The sequence below is a fragment of the Molothrus aeneus genome, chromosome 1 (assembly GCF_037042795.1).
Source record: "Molothrus aeneus isolate 106 chromosome 1, BPBGC_Maene_1.0, whole genome shotgun sequence".
NCBI lineage: Eukaryota > Metazoa > Chordata > Aves > Passeriformes > Icteridae > Molothrus > Molothrus aeneus.
The window spans coordinates 112,093,807-112,109,318 of NC_089646.1; the positions used below are offsets into that span (position 1 = coordinate 112,093,807).

At 34.9% G+C, this 15,512-nt stretch overlaps 1 protein-coding gene across 2 annotated transcripts in view; it reads left to right on the top strand.

Moving 5' to 3' along the window:
- The window catches only part of SNTG1 (syntrophin gamma 1), a 320,654-nt gene that overhangs the window by 217,279 nt on the left and 87,863 nt on the right, over positions 1-15,512 (top strand). For both annotated transcript variants that reach the window (XM_066563043.1, XM_066563052.1), the window contains 2 exons: positions 67-197; positions 5,575-5,704. In XM_066563043.1, the coding sequence (XP_066419140.1) occupies positions 67-197; positions 5,575-5,704 (261 nt within the window). The remainder of the gene's footprint in view (positions 1-66; positions 198-5,574; positions 5,705-15,512) is intronic.

Below are 15,512 nucleotides of genomic sequence, written 5' to 3' on the forward strand. Positions count from 1 at the left end.
TTTCCAAATCTGTTGAGTTCTTACAACGAAGTTCAAAACTGAGAAGAACCTTTTAATGTTTTTCAGGATACGTTGTCATGTTCCTCATGGCCAGCGTCCCCAGGACTTAGGTGGGAGAAGAGGTGGTGTGATCTTCGATTAATTCCACTTCTTCATTCACGATTTTCCCAGTACCTTCCAGGATCAGATTTGTGCAGGTAAAGAAGTTCTGAAGGCTGTAATTTGACTTCTTGGTTGACAGATACATGCCCTAGGGAGTTGCCTTGTTGGAGAAATTGTGTTATTAGTTCCATGGCAGCTAACAGATCCATGAAATATAGGAGCTTTCATAAAGGTCTTTCTAGGTCCACCTTGGCTCATGTTCTCCTCTGACATCAACTGGGACCTGGTATGATGGGGAGGTGATGATGGGTGATCTTTCTACTTACATCTAGTCCTCAGCACCTTTTCCAATTTGAGATGAAACATACATCATCATATTTAATAGCTGCTAATGCTCCTGTCCTCAAAGGCTTCTTTCTAAGTGGCTTGTTTTTATATCTTTGATTTTCGCAATGCATTATGGCATTGAGCTCTGCAATGTGATTATATTTTTAAAATGTATTTCCTTCTGTTTGTGTTAAATACATAATCTGATGCCTACATTGGGTGAAATAATCTTGTTTGAGAGCAGCAAGGGCTGACTGCCCCATGAGGAAGATAAGCCAAGAGAGAGTATGGCAGTCCATGCAGAAAATTATCCTACCCTACTTCTCCCCGTGGAGGAACAGAGAAGGCTTAGGGACAGTCTTTACAGGAGACCATCATGGTCAGGTGGGGCTCAGTTTAGGCTGGGAGGTCAGCCTAAAGGTCCAGATCAGTGGGATGCATGTCCAGGCACAGGAGTAGCTGCAACCATACTCAGGTGAGGATCATGAGCAAGAGCCTGAACTGATAAGCATCTCCCAGTTTTTGTACTTCTTTGTTTGATGTTTGTAGCTACAATAGGGAGTTAGTAGGGTTTTTTGGTTCTGTTTCCATATAGCTAAGGGGTTTTTTTCCCATATTTTACTTTGTATGTGTTAACATTTAATTTCATTGCAAATTTGTCACAGTCACTGGGATAGCTGTCCAAAGCTCATAGTCAGGTTTAACTTTGTTGCATCATTGTGATGGGTTGACCATGGCTGGATGCCAAGTATCAACCAAGCTTCTCTATCACTGCCTTCCTCAACAGGATGGAGGGGAGGAAAATAAGATTGAAATACTCTGGCGAGTCAAGATAAAGACAGTTTAATAAAGCAAAAGCAAAAGCCCCACACGGAAGAAAAAACCCAAAATATTTGTTCTCTACTTCCCATCCACAGGTGATGTTCAGTCACTTCCTGGGAAGTAGGGCTTTGGTACATGTAGTAGTTGCTCTGGAACACAAGTGTCATAACTAATTAATGTCCCTCCTGCCCTTCCTTTCTCCTAGCTTTCATTGCTAAGCAGATGTCATATGGTGTAGAGTATCCCTTTGATCAGTTTGGGTCAGCTGTCTTGGCTATTTTTTGTTTTGTTTCCCCAGCCTGTTGGTGAGGAGGGAATATTGAAACAAGAGCTCTGATGCTGTGCCAATAGTGCTTAGGGGTAGCCAAAACAATGCTGTGCAATCAATATCTTTCTATCTACCAATACGAAGCAGAATACTATGAGGGCTGCTGTGGGGAAAATAAAATTCATTTCAGAAAGAACCAATACAGACCTGGAACTTGACTTTGTTTAATTTAATATTATCCTAATAAATCAGAAGAAATTAGGAGGGACGACAAAATATTCTGTAATGTTTAATGTTTGTAAAGCAATGAAATAGAAATGAAAGTAGCTACAAAGTCCAACAAGGCAAGTATGTAAGATCATACTTGTTAAATGTTTTAAGGCTCTAGCTATTGTATGGATTCATTTATCATCTGTAAATATAAGAATGAAGTTCTCACACTGAAATACATTGTGAGCTCTAGTATGTAAAGACATTATCTGCAGGAGAGCTGTGTACAGGTACAGAACAGGTTACTCCATAGTTTCTTCTTCTAATGAACCTTCTAGGACTGGATTTATGAAACCCCCAGAGACTGGAGGAAGAGAAGTCTTCTTCAATCTGTTTGGGATTTTTGTGGGGTTAATTTTACTGTTTCTAATTGGTACTCAGTAAACATTTAAAAGTTGCACAAAAGTTGTCCACTACCTCAGTTGGTTCTTAGGGCTGTTGTTTCTTAGAATTACACTGCCTAGGTCTGCCAGCCATTTCTCCTATTCACAGAGCTGGAATTAATGCAGGTTAGGCAGTAGCTGTTGTAGATCATAGTGGCACCAAAGCCAGCCTGCAGTTTTTGACTAGTAATAGCAGGGTCATACTTGGCTACATGACCTTCGGTCTGTTGAGGAACAGTGGCTGGCCCAGGGAGGCAAGGTGGAAACCAGAGGCTACAAAGGCTTCTTGGCTGGACTGAACTGGAGCAGGATCAAGGCACCAGAGAGGCAGGAGATGTTTTACTAAATTCTGTGAGAGCCTTCAGCTCCATATTTAATAGTGAAGCATAAAGCACTCAAAACCATAACAGCCAAATCTGAGATCTATTCTACTGTATACTTCAAATAAGGTACTGAATAGAACTACGCACATGGAAAATTAGCACATAAGCAGCTGTTCAGAGATCTAGGGTTTTAAAATTCAGCCTTCTGCATCAATAAAAAACAAGCTTAAAGTTCATATTATAGAACTTGTATATAATAAAGCAAATGTCTTGGGTAGTAATGATATACCTGAGATCTGAACTTCTAGAAAACAAAGGTATATTAATATGAAACAAAATACCTGAACTCATACTCAAACCTTGAAAAACTACTCTGATAATTTTTTCCTTGTGTCCTTCTAATCTGTCAAACATGAGGAAGTAGGTCTTCAAAAAACCCAAAAATGCAGGATGTGTATGAGAGAGGGTTTTTCTTAAAGCATAGAACCAAAATTTTATGTTGCTAGCAAGACAGTTTATATGACTATTTTAAATTTCTGTAAACATTTTTAAATGTTACTCCCTCTCAGAATTTGTTGTGAGAGAAAGGTAGATACTTTTTTAAGAGACTGCTAGAAACATCAACATAAAAGAAAGGATATTAAAAATAATATAAAGAAGCAACATGAAATGAAAGCTAATGCATTACATTTTCCATCGTTAGTATTTACAAGGCTGTTTTCACTATGTAAAGCTTAATAACTTCTATAATTCAGAGTTTAATATGGAAATATATTGTTCTCACAAACAATATTAAACCTCATAGTCATATTCTAGCTTTTCCAGTCGATTGGTTGAAACACATAAATTCTGGAGAATATCTGGACAGAATTCTAGAAGACATTCAAATTGATCTTGCAAAGCTTAATTATTTCAAATATAGCTTTTGTGTTCCAGAAGGCTGAGAACCTGAAATGTGTAGTTGAATAAGTGTTTATCCATTCCCAATTTTTTGGTGTATTATGAAGTGATTATTCTACTATTTGTTCCATTTAGTACAAAACATCTATTTAATATATTATGTTTTCAGGTTTGCATGGTATTATGGACTTGGGCTGGTAGAGTTACTCAAGAAAACACTATTACAATAATCTAAGGCTATCTACTGCCAAGACACATTCACAAGTAATTTATTAGATGACCATGTATCATACTATTGATATTTGAGTAATTTGGTGTTGATACTTGGGTAATAACATTATGGATGAATGATTTTGTACTTGCACAGATCAAATTCCTAGGAACAGTAGGAACAATCTGATGCCCCAACTGCACTATATTCACTGTGTTTGTAGTCCAAGGGAAATATGTGCATGAAGATTGAATTGGAAACATAATGGGGTTTTTGTACTTGTGTTAATGTTATTCATTAATAGATATTTTAGATTCCTGCTTTGATTTATGATATGCTGTGTAGAAACAAGGCAAATCCTGAAACTGGTGTTTTTTTCTTAAAAGAGATCATCAACAATTTTGAGCCCATGCTATGGTCTTCATGTAAAGGTTTAGAAATTTATTCTGGAAAAATTTGCTATTTCTAGTTATAGCCATCTAAAATAAAGGATAGAATAAATAAATGCTAGCAACACTACCTGAAGATTCTTTTAATAAATCTTCCTCAAAACTTTACTAGAATTATTGTGAAAATGAGTCTCTGAAAGAAGTCTGTCTTGGTTGGTATTTTTGTGAATTTTAAGAAAAATCACTACCCCTGGGAAAGACAACTGAACTGCTGGATTTAAATAAACTAAAGAACCCTGAAAGATCATGTTAATATAAGCCTAATTATCCTGAAAAAGCTGGTTCTCATGCTAGAACACTCAAAGCAAAGGTATGGCTCTAGTTAATTTCTATTGCTTTTCCTGACTGAAGAAACAGTCTGTTCTCAACATGGATGGAGTGAAGACAGATGTTAGCCTTACACTGTATACAACTAGAATAAAATTTTAAGAGGTGAAAGACCCCAAACAAACAGCTTTTCAAAATTGGTATCTCTCTTCAGGTGCCAGAAGCTGTTATTAGTGTCACTCAGTTCTACCCTGGAGATAACAGGCAATTTGCTTGAGCCATTCTCAAAGAATCTGAATGATGTACTTAATCTTAACTATGAATTGATCATTAACAGTTGGGCTTGTAGCAGAATGTCAGCAGTGGAACTTGGTATTCTCTCTATGTTTAGTAATCTCCTTCTCTGAGATATGGACTATTATTGAGGTTTTTCAGTTTTGAAGACAGAGACCTGTGAGCCTTACAAGAGCTTTTAGCAAATAAAACAATTTACTGAAGAAATTAGGTCTGTTACTACTTAAGCATCTGAAAAATTTTCTCTTGTTCTATAATTCCTCAGTGTCTAGAAGTGGAAAATCAATATATAATGCATGATGGATTTCTGATTATGTGCCCAGATTGGTGCTGGGAGTAGAGGCAGAAGTAGGAGTGTATTTTGGTGATGATCCTATATTCAGAAATTCATTTGGAAAAATCATTAATGCTGCTTGATCAATTTTGACTTCTTCAAGTTTTCAATCAGTAGTTTAAACGAGAAACAAAATTCTATAAGCTTGAGCAGGCAACAAGGGGGCTCCAGACAGTAATCTAAATGTGTTTAGACACTGTATTATAAAATAAAGCAAAGGTGTTGAGAAAAAGATACTGGTATTCACTGAATTTACCAAATAATTGCCCATGGTTTCTAATGCACTTTCCTTCTCAGTAGCCTGCTGTATTAAGTCCTAGATAAGCATCAGCCCTATCACTTGTTCGGCTTCTGAGCTTGTACAGCCTGCTGGTCAAGATTCTGTGGAGCTGGTCTATGGAATTTTTTTATAGCCTTATGGAAGCTTAGCATTGTCTGACCTTTTAGCATGATTGTTTTAATACATCAGGTATTTATAAAACAGGAGAACCAGCATTTTATCGGTGTTCACTGGCTGACCTTCGTTGTAGTTGAAAGAAAAGCATTTTTACAAGTATTGTTAGGATGATATGCTAGAAAAGATAAAATTTTCTTCTGACCTGATCTGTTATGATATGTCTATAGGCAAAATGCGTTCCAAGTAATTGCTGTGGATGGGGTTTGCAGTGGAATAATTCAGTGTCTCTCTGCTGAAGACTGTATTGACTGGCTACAAGCAATAGCAAGTAACATTTCCAACCTCACAAAGCACAATGTAAGTATGGATCCAAGTAAGCCAGAAGGTTTCCCAATCATATTTGATTATAACTGTCATAAAAGCCTAATGGGTTCACACACCGAATTATCTGCATATAAACAATGCTTGAGGCTGTCTGAGAGAAGTCAACTCAAGTTTGTTGTCAAATCAGACTCTGTGAGAAACCATTGAATAGGAAAATATTCTTCCCTGCAGTCACATAATTCACTTTTTGCTATCAGAGTTATTCGCTTCGTAGCAATACCAATTAGGATTAGAAGTAAAGACCAGACGCACAGGAGGAAGCCAGGTGTGATGCAGGAATACATATAAAATACAAAAATCCTGTACTTTCTTCATAGTGCATCTCTCCAGAAAGTGGTATAACCAGATCTGAATTAGATTTTAGGTCTGTCAAGATATCGTGATGGGAAAGGCAAGGTACTTCTGTGGTGTACATACAGATACTCATTATCAGCAATGATTAAATGCATTTATGCTTCGTGCACTGCACTCTTACCATCTGAGCTTGTGGGATAGATACCACTTTTTGTTGAAGCGGGAATAAATGTTATGTAAACATTTTTCCAAATACTAAGTTCAATTAAGAGGTCTTCTGGACTTGACTGGGATGTATTTACATTTAAAAATGAACGTGTAGTTCTCCCTGTGTAGGAACCTGTATACCTTCTGTGGTTTCCTAAAAAACTGAGAACACATGGGGAGCTCCATTATTTTGAATTGAATTATAACAAGGAAGCCCTTGAGGATTTAATTTATATTTCCTTAAATCTGCCTTGGCTTCCCAAATCTGTCTCTGAATTTGCTTTTGTTTCAAATATAGGGAACACATTGAAGGAAGCTGTATTTTTTTGAGATTTATAATCAAGATGCAAAACTGTGTTCCATCTGGCAGCAATATGTAAAAGTCATTGTATTATAAAAACATGACAGACATGAATTCATCTGCCATCTGCAAGCTTCCATGCAGTACCAGCGAACTTTATGGCTATTTATTCATACTTAAAATGCTGTTGCTATGTAGAACCTTTCTTGTCTCACTAGGCACCCTGACAATTGAGGCTTCTGGTTTTTTTCTCTTACCATCTTTACTTCAGTTTACTAATGGTTCTTGCTACTTAAATCAGTGGATTTATTTGCTTGTAACTCTAGGCAGAGGCACCTAAATTTAACAGGTGTTTTGAAACACTTCAGCTCTGATGAGACTATAATTATGGTTACTTAGCATAACTTGAATTTTGGCAATGCAATGTTATTACATGATTTTTTTCTGACTACAGTACACTGGTTTCCATAAAATACAGAAAAAATAATCTAATGTTTTATAAGAGGTAAATAGCCTAAATTATGCAGCTATTATGCCAGTCTTTGTATTTACTTTATCTCAAAGACATCCAGTAAAGTAGCCATGAGACTTAGGGCTTATGATAATTATCCATGGGTCTATTTTTAGAATTGTCCTATTTGTTCATAGCTCTTACAAATTTCTGGAAAACAATGACACTCTCCTTCCTGTAATATACTTTTCTTTTAAATTGTCAGTTGTCAGAAAGAATTAGTTTTTTGACAGCATAAGTGATAAGTGAATATAAGAAACCTTACGAACACAGAGAGGGAAAAAACCCAAATTACAGAGAAGAATGATTAGATGTGATTAGAGGTCCCTGTTTTGTTTTTTTTTCTTTATAAGATGGCTAATGACATCCACACACTGTTGATGTTAGCATTTTTCCTATCTGAGAGAGGCATTTACTCATGGTCATTCTCCCTTACTGTGTCATCCAGAGCCAAAGAAACAAAGACAGTTAAGGATTTTTTTCTAATTCTTTGGGTAAATTGAGCAATTTTTAGTTTCAATTAACTTCTCATTCCTATCTAGAGGTTACAGAAAATAATTTATTTAATTAAAATACCATGCAGCTCACAGAAATATTTACTTACATGATGTTTCTCATAGCTATCTACCTTTTGAAAAAAAAAAAGGAAGTAGAATCAGAAAAGGACTGTAACAGCTAGATTGTTAATGAAAGCACTTCCTTTACCCTTGTATCAAATCTGGGCTCTGTACATTTTGGTGAGATTTCTCTTGCCTAACTTTAGATGTCTTCAAGCAGAAAATCCAGAGTGAATCTTATTATTTACTGTTGATGTCCATTTTATAATGAAATCAATTCCCTCAGGACATGTCTGTCTTTCCTTTGACTGGTAAAGGACCCTAGGGTGGTGAGTTCATACTTGATACCTAAGGAGATAGATATATATCCTGATAACCTGTCATTTGTGTCTTTGAGGGGCCAAAGCGAGTTTCTCTGAGTAAATCTCCCAAAGAAATGCCTGGATATTTTTGACCAAAAAAAAAAAAAAAAAAGTGGTATACTAGTCTGAGTCATAAAATATGAATTCTTTTACTTTTTTCACACACAGACTGCCTGAAAAAAATTAACTGATAGTTCAAATCCCAAAAATGGTTTGAGTACATTCTGATGGTTTTGAACCATCAGAATAACAAGTCCTATGTTGCCACATATATCTAATAGTTGTGAATATAGGTCCCTGGCTCCAAAATACCTTGTTGAACCTATAACTATAATCAATTAGGTTTTTCTAAGGATATTGTAAAAAAACTCTTCTCTCATGATCAAGCATGTCCATATCCGACACAAGCGTGACACAACTGAATTGCAGGATCAGCAGTATAGCCAGTATCTACCAAAGCCATAACAGAAATGCAGAAGTAGAAGGTAATACAAATGCCTTGACATGACCATCATTTTTAAAAGGCAATGTTGCTAACTGAATGGAGTCTGGAAGATGATGTCTGCAAGCAAACACATTTTTCCTGCATTGGTTATACTACTAATCATTGTATAATACAAGCTAGAACTCATATTATTATGCAAAAAGACAGTTAAAATTTTTTATGCAGAGATATAGAAATTATATTTTGACTAATAAGAAGAGATTTAAAAAAAATCCATGTGCTGACTGATGTAGTTTACTTTATTTCAGACTATCTTTAACAGACAAACCTCAGGTAGTTACTCTTTTTCTTCATCTTCGGGAGGTTAGCACAGGCATCCTCTAGTGTTTTAAGGATACTGAGAGTGATACTGGTAATTTTAATTTTTTTGGTCCCAAGAAGCTCATATTTCATGTAAAGTGAAATACATTAAAATTGCACAACATGAATGGGGTTGTATACTGACATGCAACCAAAATGCACTGTTGGAAGTGACTGAATATCACACTGTAACTAATGAATCTATAAGGATTATTCATTTCTGAAGATGGATTCCTCTCCAACTTTAGTCACTTGAATTGCACCTGTATTAAAAATTTGCCAGTTTTATCAGTACCCTCAAAAACCAGAAGGGTTATATTAAACCAGAACTTTTCGTCTAAGCAATCCTGATACTGAAGTTAATGTGCTGAAATCTGAATATGCTAAATTGAACCTGGGCTTGGGAACTCTAAATCCTCTATGAACTGATGAGGTTCTACATCTTTTTCTTGCCAATTTGGATGGCTGGCAAAAGCCATTTAAAAAGGGAACAAGCTGCTGCTTCTTTTCTTGCTAATGCTCCAAGTAGGAATTTTCAATTCAGTTGTTCAATTCAGCTATGAACTATTTGCCTTTCCATGAACTTTTAAATTGTATTAAATTAGGTGGTAATTGACAGGACACTGATTTCTTGTTCTTTACATCCCTTATGTTTCAGAATTTTAGGATGACAGTATCCAATGGGTCATGTAGCTTTTAAAGAAAGCACACTCTGGAAGAGTCTAAGAAAATAATCCAAAACCATGTGCTCTATAAAGAACCACCAGTTGCCAATAGATCCCTAATTCATGTGCTGTAATTATCAGGAAGTTAAAGGCAAATTTTTTAATGGCTTTAGTACAATGGAAGTCAGACATTTTGGGTCTTTTTAACAAAAGAATAATAAAAAAAATACATTTGAGTTTGCAACTTCTATGATATAGCTTCATAGAATTTTTGGGGATTTATCCTCACAACTCAGTATTTGTCACTTGCCCATTGCTTTTTCTGTGGTAGATTTTTCTATAGTGAAGGCACTAATATTTCTTTTCCCTTTCCTCTTCCATAATTTCTTTGAAAAACACTGCAACAGCTACACATTTATGCTTTTTACCTTGGAGCTAGCACTTGACAGCAAAGAAACAACATGAACTTTGTCAGACAGGAATGACAGGCAGCTGAGGTAAAGTTTCTAAGCAGGAGGTGGCAAAAAGTTTTAACCTTATCTTGAGAATATCCACAAGATCTTACGAGAGTTAGTTCACAGTAACTTCATTTTACGCCATTACATTGCATTTTTCTGGATAAAAAATAGCATTTGTGAAATTAATGAGGCACACATAGTTGATGGTAGAAGCACAGAAATAGCGTGAAAGCTAGCATGAAGAGGTCTACAAACTGGGTATTGGCCCAATAGGTGTGTTTTGCAGAACCTAAGCCTTTGTTCTGAAGAGTTTAAAGGTTCAATTGAACTTTTTGGTATGCTTAGAAAGTAGTGCCTAGTGAAAGAAACTGCTGCTAAGACCAAAAAAAAAAAAAAAAAAAAATTGTTTCACTTCCACTAGAAAAAAGAAAATGATAATATCTTATCTTAAAATGTTGAAGTTTGGGTACAGGGATTATTTAAGTCACTAGGTAGAAGAGGAGACAAAGAGTGAAAAACAGGAGGACAAACAGTGAGTGAAAAAGAGGAGACAAACAGTGAAAAAAACTGATTAGAGTAATACAATCTGTTCCACTTGTAAGAAGAATAAAATATCACAGAACTATATTCAGCGTAAGCAAATTATTGAAATAAATTAGTAGAACATGTTTCTTTTTTTCTGATGGATACTACCACCAGTAAGGACATACTGTAGAATGTTATATTACATAATAAATAAATAACACTCATGTGAAGTAAACAGATTGAATATTTTAGTTTTTTAGTTACAATACAACGGCAAGCCAATCAGACAGCTCCAATTTTAGTAATTTTTGAGTTTTCAGGAATTATATGTTCTTAAATGTCCTATGATTTGTGGATTACAATAATACTTATCTTTTTTTGGTTGCTCAGCTATGCATGTTTCAAGCAAATCAAAAAACACCAGCATTAGTATCAAACCTCTTACATTATATTCTGTAGTAGTGCAGAAATCAAATACTCTCAGTAATTTAGAAGTTGAAAGCATTATAAAATGAATGCCAAAACAATAGAGAATTATAGGAAGTCTATAAAGTATTACTAATAGAGTAGTTTTGCATACATGATTCACATTTCTCATGACACAAATACTCAGATAAATTGGATATTATTTATTAAGTAAATATACATGCAACACCTTTTAAAGCAGTATTAGCTATTCAGGTGGTCACAGTGTTCTGACTCTGAGTTTTGTTCTGCAATCCATTCTCAACCTTGTAAATGGAAGATTTTACAGATAGTCATTCCAGTACTGATATTAAGGTCTTTCTTGGAAAATTTAAAAACCAGAACTTGATACACCTGTAACATACTGCTGCCATCTTTCTCCATCTATGATTCTCTTAAGGCGTGTAGATCTACATGAATAACTGTAGTCAGTGCAGCAGCAGGATTACATAACATAAATCACTCCTACTTTTCCTCACTTTTTTTTAAATGCAGCTGTTATCAGGTGCACAATTAAAACCACATTTGTCTCTATGTCAGTTCTATCAAGTGTTACATATGGCCCTGTCTGATATTTACTTATATTTTTGGCAATTTGAGGTTTGTCTTATTTTACAAACTATTTATTTGTACCTTGTTTAAAGAATTGTAGATAATTTTACACCTTCTTAAATGTACTGATTTAGCTGCAAAGAAATTTAAGTCTTGCCAAACTGTATTGCTGTTTCCCCAGTGTTTCATCTGCATTTCTATAATATAATTGAGTCTAAAGGACAATGAGACAAATAGGAAAACAGTGCAAGAAAGGAATATTTCTTTGAGAAATATTTCTTCAAGAATATTTATTCCAGAATTATCTGGGAAATTTGTAACAAGAAATTTCTGTCTTCATAGTTGGAGTATTTGTTATGACACACTCTGATTATGGTGACAGCATTCATCATAAAGACATGCAGTCTTGCAGGATTGCTTTGGAATATATGGTGTAGATTTCAAGTACTCATGATAGGTTTTCAAAGTAAATTAAATTTTCTTTCTCTGCTTCTCCAAAATGTTACATCTATTCATGTTATTTTTAATAGTATCTTTTTTGTTTTGCCATATACAAGTGAACAACTTCTGCAGTGGTCTTTAATTTCTGATTAAAATATTAACATCTCTATTCATATTGTATAGAACTCTAAAATACAATTTAGGAGAAGCAATGTCCCTAAAGACAATACAATCAAAAGCCTTTCCTTTTAAATTTACCAGTTTAATGTAAATCTTAAAAAAGAAAAGGCAACATTCTTGCAGAGAGAATATTTTTGGAGTTTTATATATGATTCTCTCACTCAATAAAGAATCCCTGCACTTTGATTCATCCACTTTTGTATGGAGTCAAATTAAATTTTAGCCTTTTGCTAGTATTTAAATTAAAGCAAAACAATATTCAATATATTCTTTGTTCTCTGCAGATTTGTATGAAGATCTGAGACTCTCTTCCCTCATTCTTTTATTATTGAAGGCTTAAGTTAACACATTATAATAAAAACTGTGATCTGTTTGATCAGATCAAAACAAGACACTTTGGAGGAATGTCACATTTGCTCTCAACATTCCACCCTGGTGAAAGGTAACAAGAAGCCTGTCATTAAGGAGAAAAAAAACCAAAACCAAACAACACCTCTTGATTGGTTTTAAGTGGCAAAAAATGATGACAAGAGTAAAGGAAATAGGACCCTAACTGGGAATAAGGGTGAGCCATTTGGGGTTTGCAGAGAGGTAATGCAGGGAAGAAGAAAGGACTCATTATAAGTTGCCCTTTCATGCCAAAATGCCAAGCTGCCCTTTCAGTAGCAGCTGGAGACTTACAGCTACTGTAACCTAGTTTTTGTTGTGCAGTAAAATGTTCAATATTCCACTGTTGGTTTATTTTCAGGGAGAATGTGTTAAAAGTGCTGTTGAATCACAAACTGCAGTTGATAAAATAGCAACTGGGAAGTGGGAGGCTAGGCAATAATGACCTTTCTTTTTGTATTGCTTCTTTTTGCTATCTTAAAAAAAAACCCACAACAGACACAAATATAATTATTCGTATTTAAAGCAATATTATGTTGTTTTGACATCCATTTCCTCTTAATCACTTTATAAAAATATTTTTAAAGGTGGCTACATCAGAAGTTTTGCCTTTCTTCCGCAACCAGAGAATTAAAAGATAAAAATAATTAAAAGAAATTTAAATGCACTCAAAAAGCTATAAAACACCTCAGGGTATACCTTATTAGTAGCCTAATGTGTTGAAAGCACTTTCTCCATTTGGTTGTCTTGCTTCATAAGGTGCCATGAAGAGCAAGTGCATTCAAGTAGTGCACAGCTTATATTTGCCTGTGGAACAGAATGGAGTCAGAGGAAGAGGCAGAGGTGTGGGTTAGAAGAGAGGGATTCCAGCCATTCCAGGAGAGGTTTAAGAGGTTAGAGCAAATAAACCCAGAGAGGCAAAACAACAAATGATCACTAAGCTGCAGAGGAAATGAGCCCCAAAGTGCCATTGGACTTGCCATTTCTCTGTTAACAGAAGGTATTCTGAAAGTCTGTGACAAGTTCTTTATCTCCTAAAAATACCTGGGTAGTTAAGTGGCAAACACCTGTGGGGGAAGTCTGAAATGTCTGAAGTTATAGCTGTGTTGATCACATATGTGGGCACCAACATGATTGCAAGGTTCTGTTGGTTCTTCTCACCAGTTTTTTTATTTCAGAGAATGAGATAATTACATCCAAAACTTGTTTCAGGCTGTCATTGAGGTCATGAAGTCAGGCTTGAAAAACTGAGGATGAAGTACCTTCTTTCATTCTCATTTCCTAGTGCATGGTACTCTCTGACTTACTGAACTGAAAAACTATAAATTTCCTTTGGGAATTAATACCTTTTTGAACAGTTCATAATGAGTGTATGAAGGTTTCTGCTTTTCTCCTTTTTTTCTAATTGTTTACAAATTTCTTGACAATTTTGCCATCTACAAAAAGGCATTTTTTTCTTGACAATTTTGCCATCTACAAAAAGGCCTAATGATATTAATCAGGAACTCTAGTACAAAGGAAATCAAAGGAAATTTTTCTTTACTGCATTTATGAAATCACTTGAGACAGGTTTTGCCTATAAAAATTGTATTGAAACAACTTTTTATTGCTCCATCTCTTTCTGAAATAAAGCCTGCAAACCTTTACTATTTGAAATAATGTCTCAGAAGCTATTAATCACATATATTTGACAAATATTAAAATAGATATACATTTTTATATTTGATGCATGTAATCATGTAATTCTTATTCCCCAATTTTGCTTTTTTTATGAGCCAATTACCAGTTATGTTTGGGTAGTTTGTCAAGAGAGCACTTTATGTGCTAAAGATTAAATAACAGGATCCTGAATTCTACTTTTATATGAGAACTCCTGTGATAGGAAAGACAGTCACTAATTTTTAGACACAAAGAACAGAGAAATCATAAAATACTGCTGGGAAGAAGGCAACCAGGCAGTTAAAGAATGCCTGTCCATCTCACCTGTGACTACTTAATAGTTCAGTTCATAAAATACAACATAAAATGCAACTGGAGGATAATTTGATTTGTGTTAATACTTACACTTACTTTTAGCTGTATTAGCAGAATAGTAGTCTAAGGTCAATACAGATACACAATTCAGCTTATCCACATGATAATTACATGATAATTTCAATTGTATTCATAAGGCTACTTCTTAAAAGTTAGAAGGAAAACCTTATTTATTTTTCTAATTACTGATAGATATTTTACTTCTCTTCCAGTGTAATGCATTGAAATCACACAAACAGTAAAAAGTGTCGTTTTAGCTCACTGTTCCCATTATACACTGACCATTCAAATAATAGATCATGTTGTTCAGAGGTAGATTTAAAGTTGTACAACAAATCTATGTAGATGTGATATATTTGCATGTTTCATTAGTTTTCTGCTTGTACAGATGACAAGTCTTGATAAAAAACCAAAGTAAAATAGTATCTGTCCAAATTCCAAAAGTGTTTATTAGTCTGTTGGTGAACAAACAACACAAGTTTATGGCTGTTTACTCCAGGGAAAAATCTGTTACCTGCCTAGCAGAAAATATTGTTTTCACTGTGTTTATTTCCTAAAGCAATTTTGTAAAGTAATAAAAAGGATGAAAAACTTCCTGTGGTGTGTCAACATGCTGGTGCTTCTCACATAATTCAGTCGATTTAACATTGTTAAAGGAGTTTCAGCAGTTCTTCTCTGGTACCTGGTTGCCAAAGAACTAGACTTCTCTTTTTATAACTACTTTCTACTTTAGCTGAATTAAGTAATGTGACAGAAATGGTAGCTGTTTGTTCCTAAAAAGCAAGATCCTCTCCACCCACTCTCCCAATATAATAAAGGGATATTAAAAGTATTTAAGAGTTGAAGGAAGTGAACTCATCCTCCTAACATAGGCAGTTACTTCTATCCCATTAACTATATAAAGACTGCAGATATCTCCAGAGGGTAATTCCATCTCCTTGAATTAAATACTTACCTCACTCACTTCTAACAGGAAATGGCAAGAGGGTACTTTAGCATAATAGCCTACAGGTTGGTAGAGTCACCCTGACATGAGA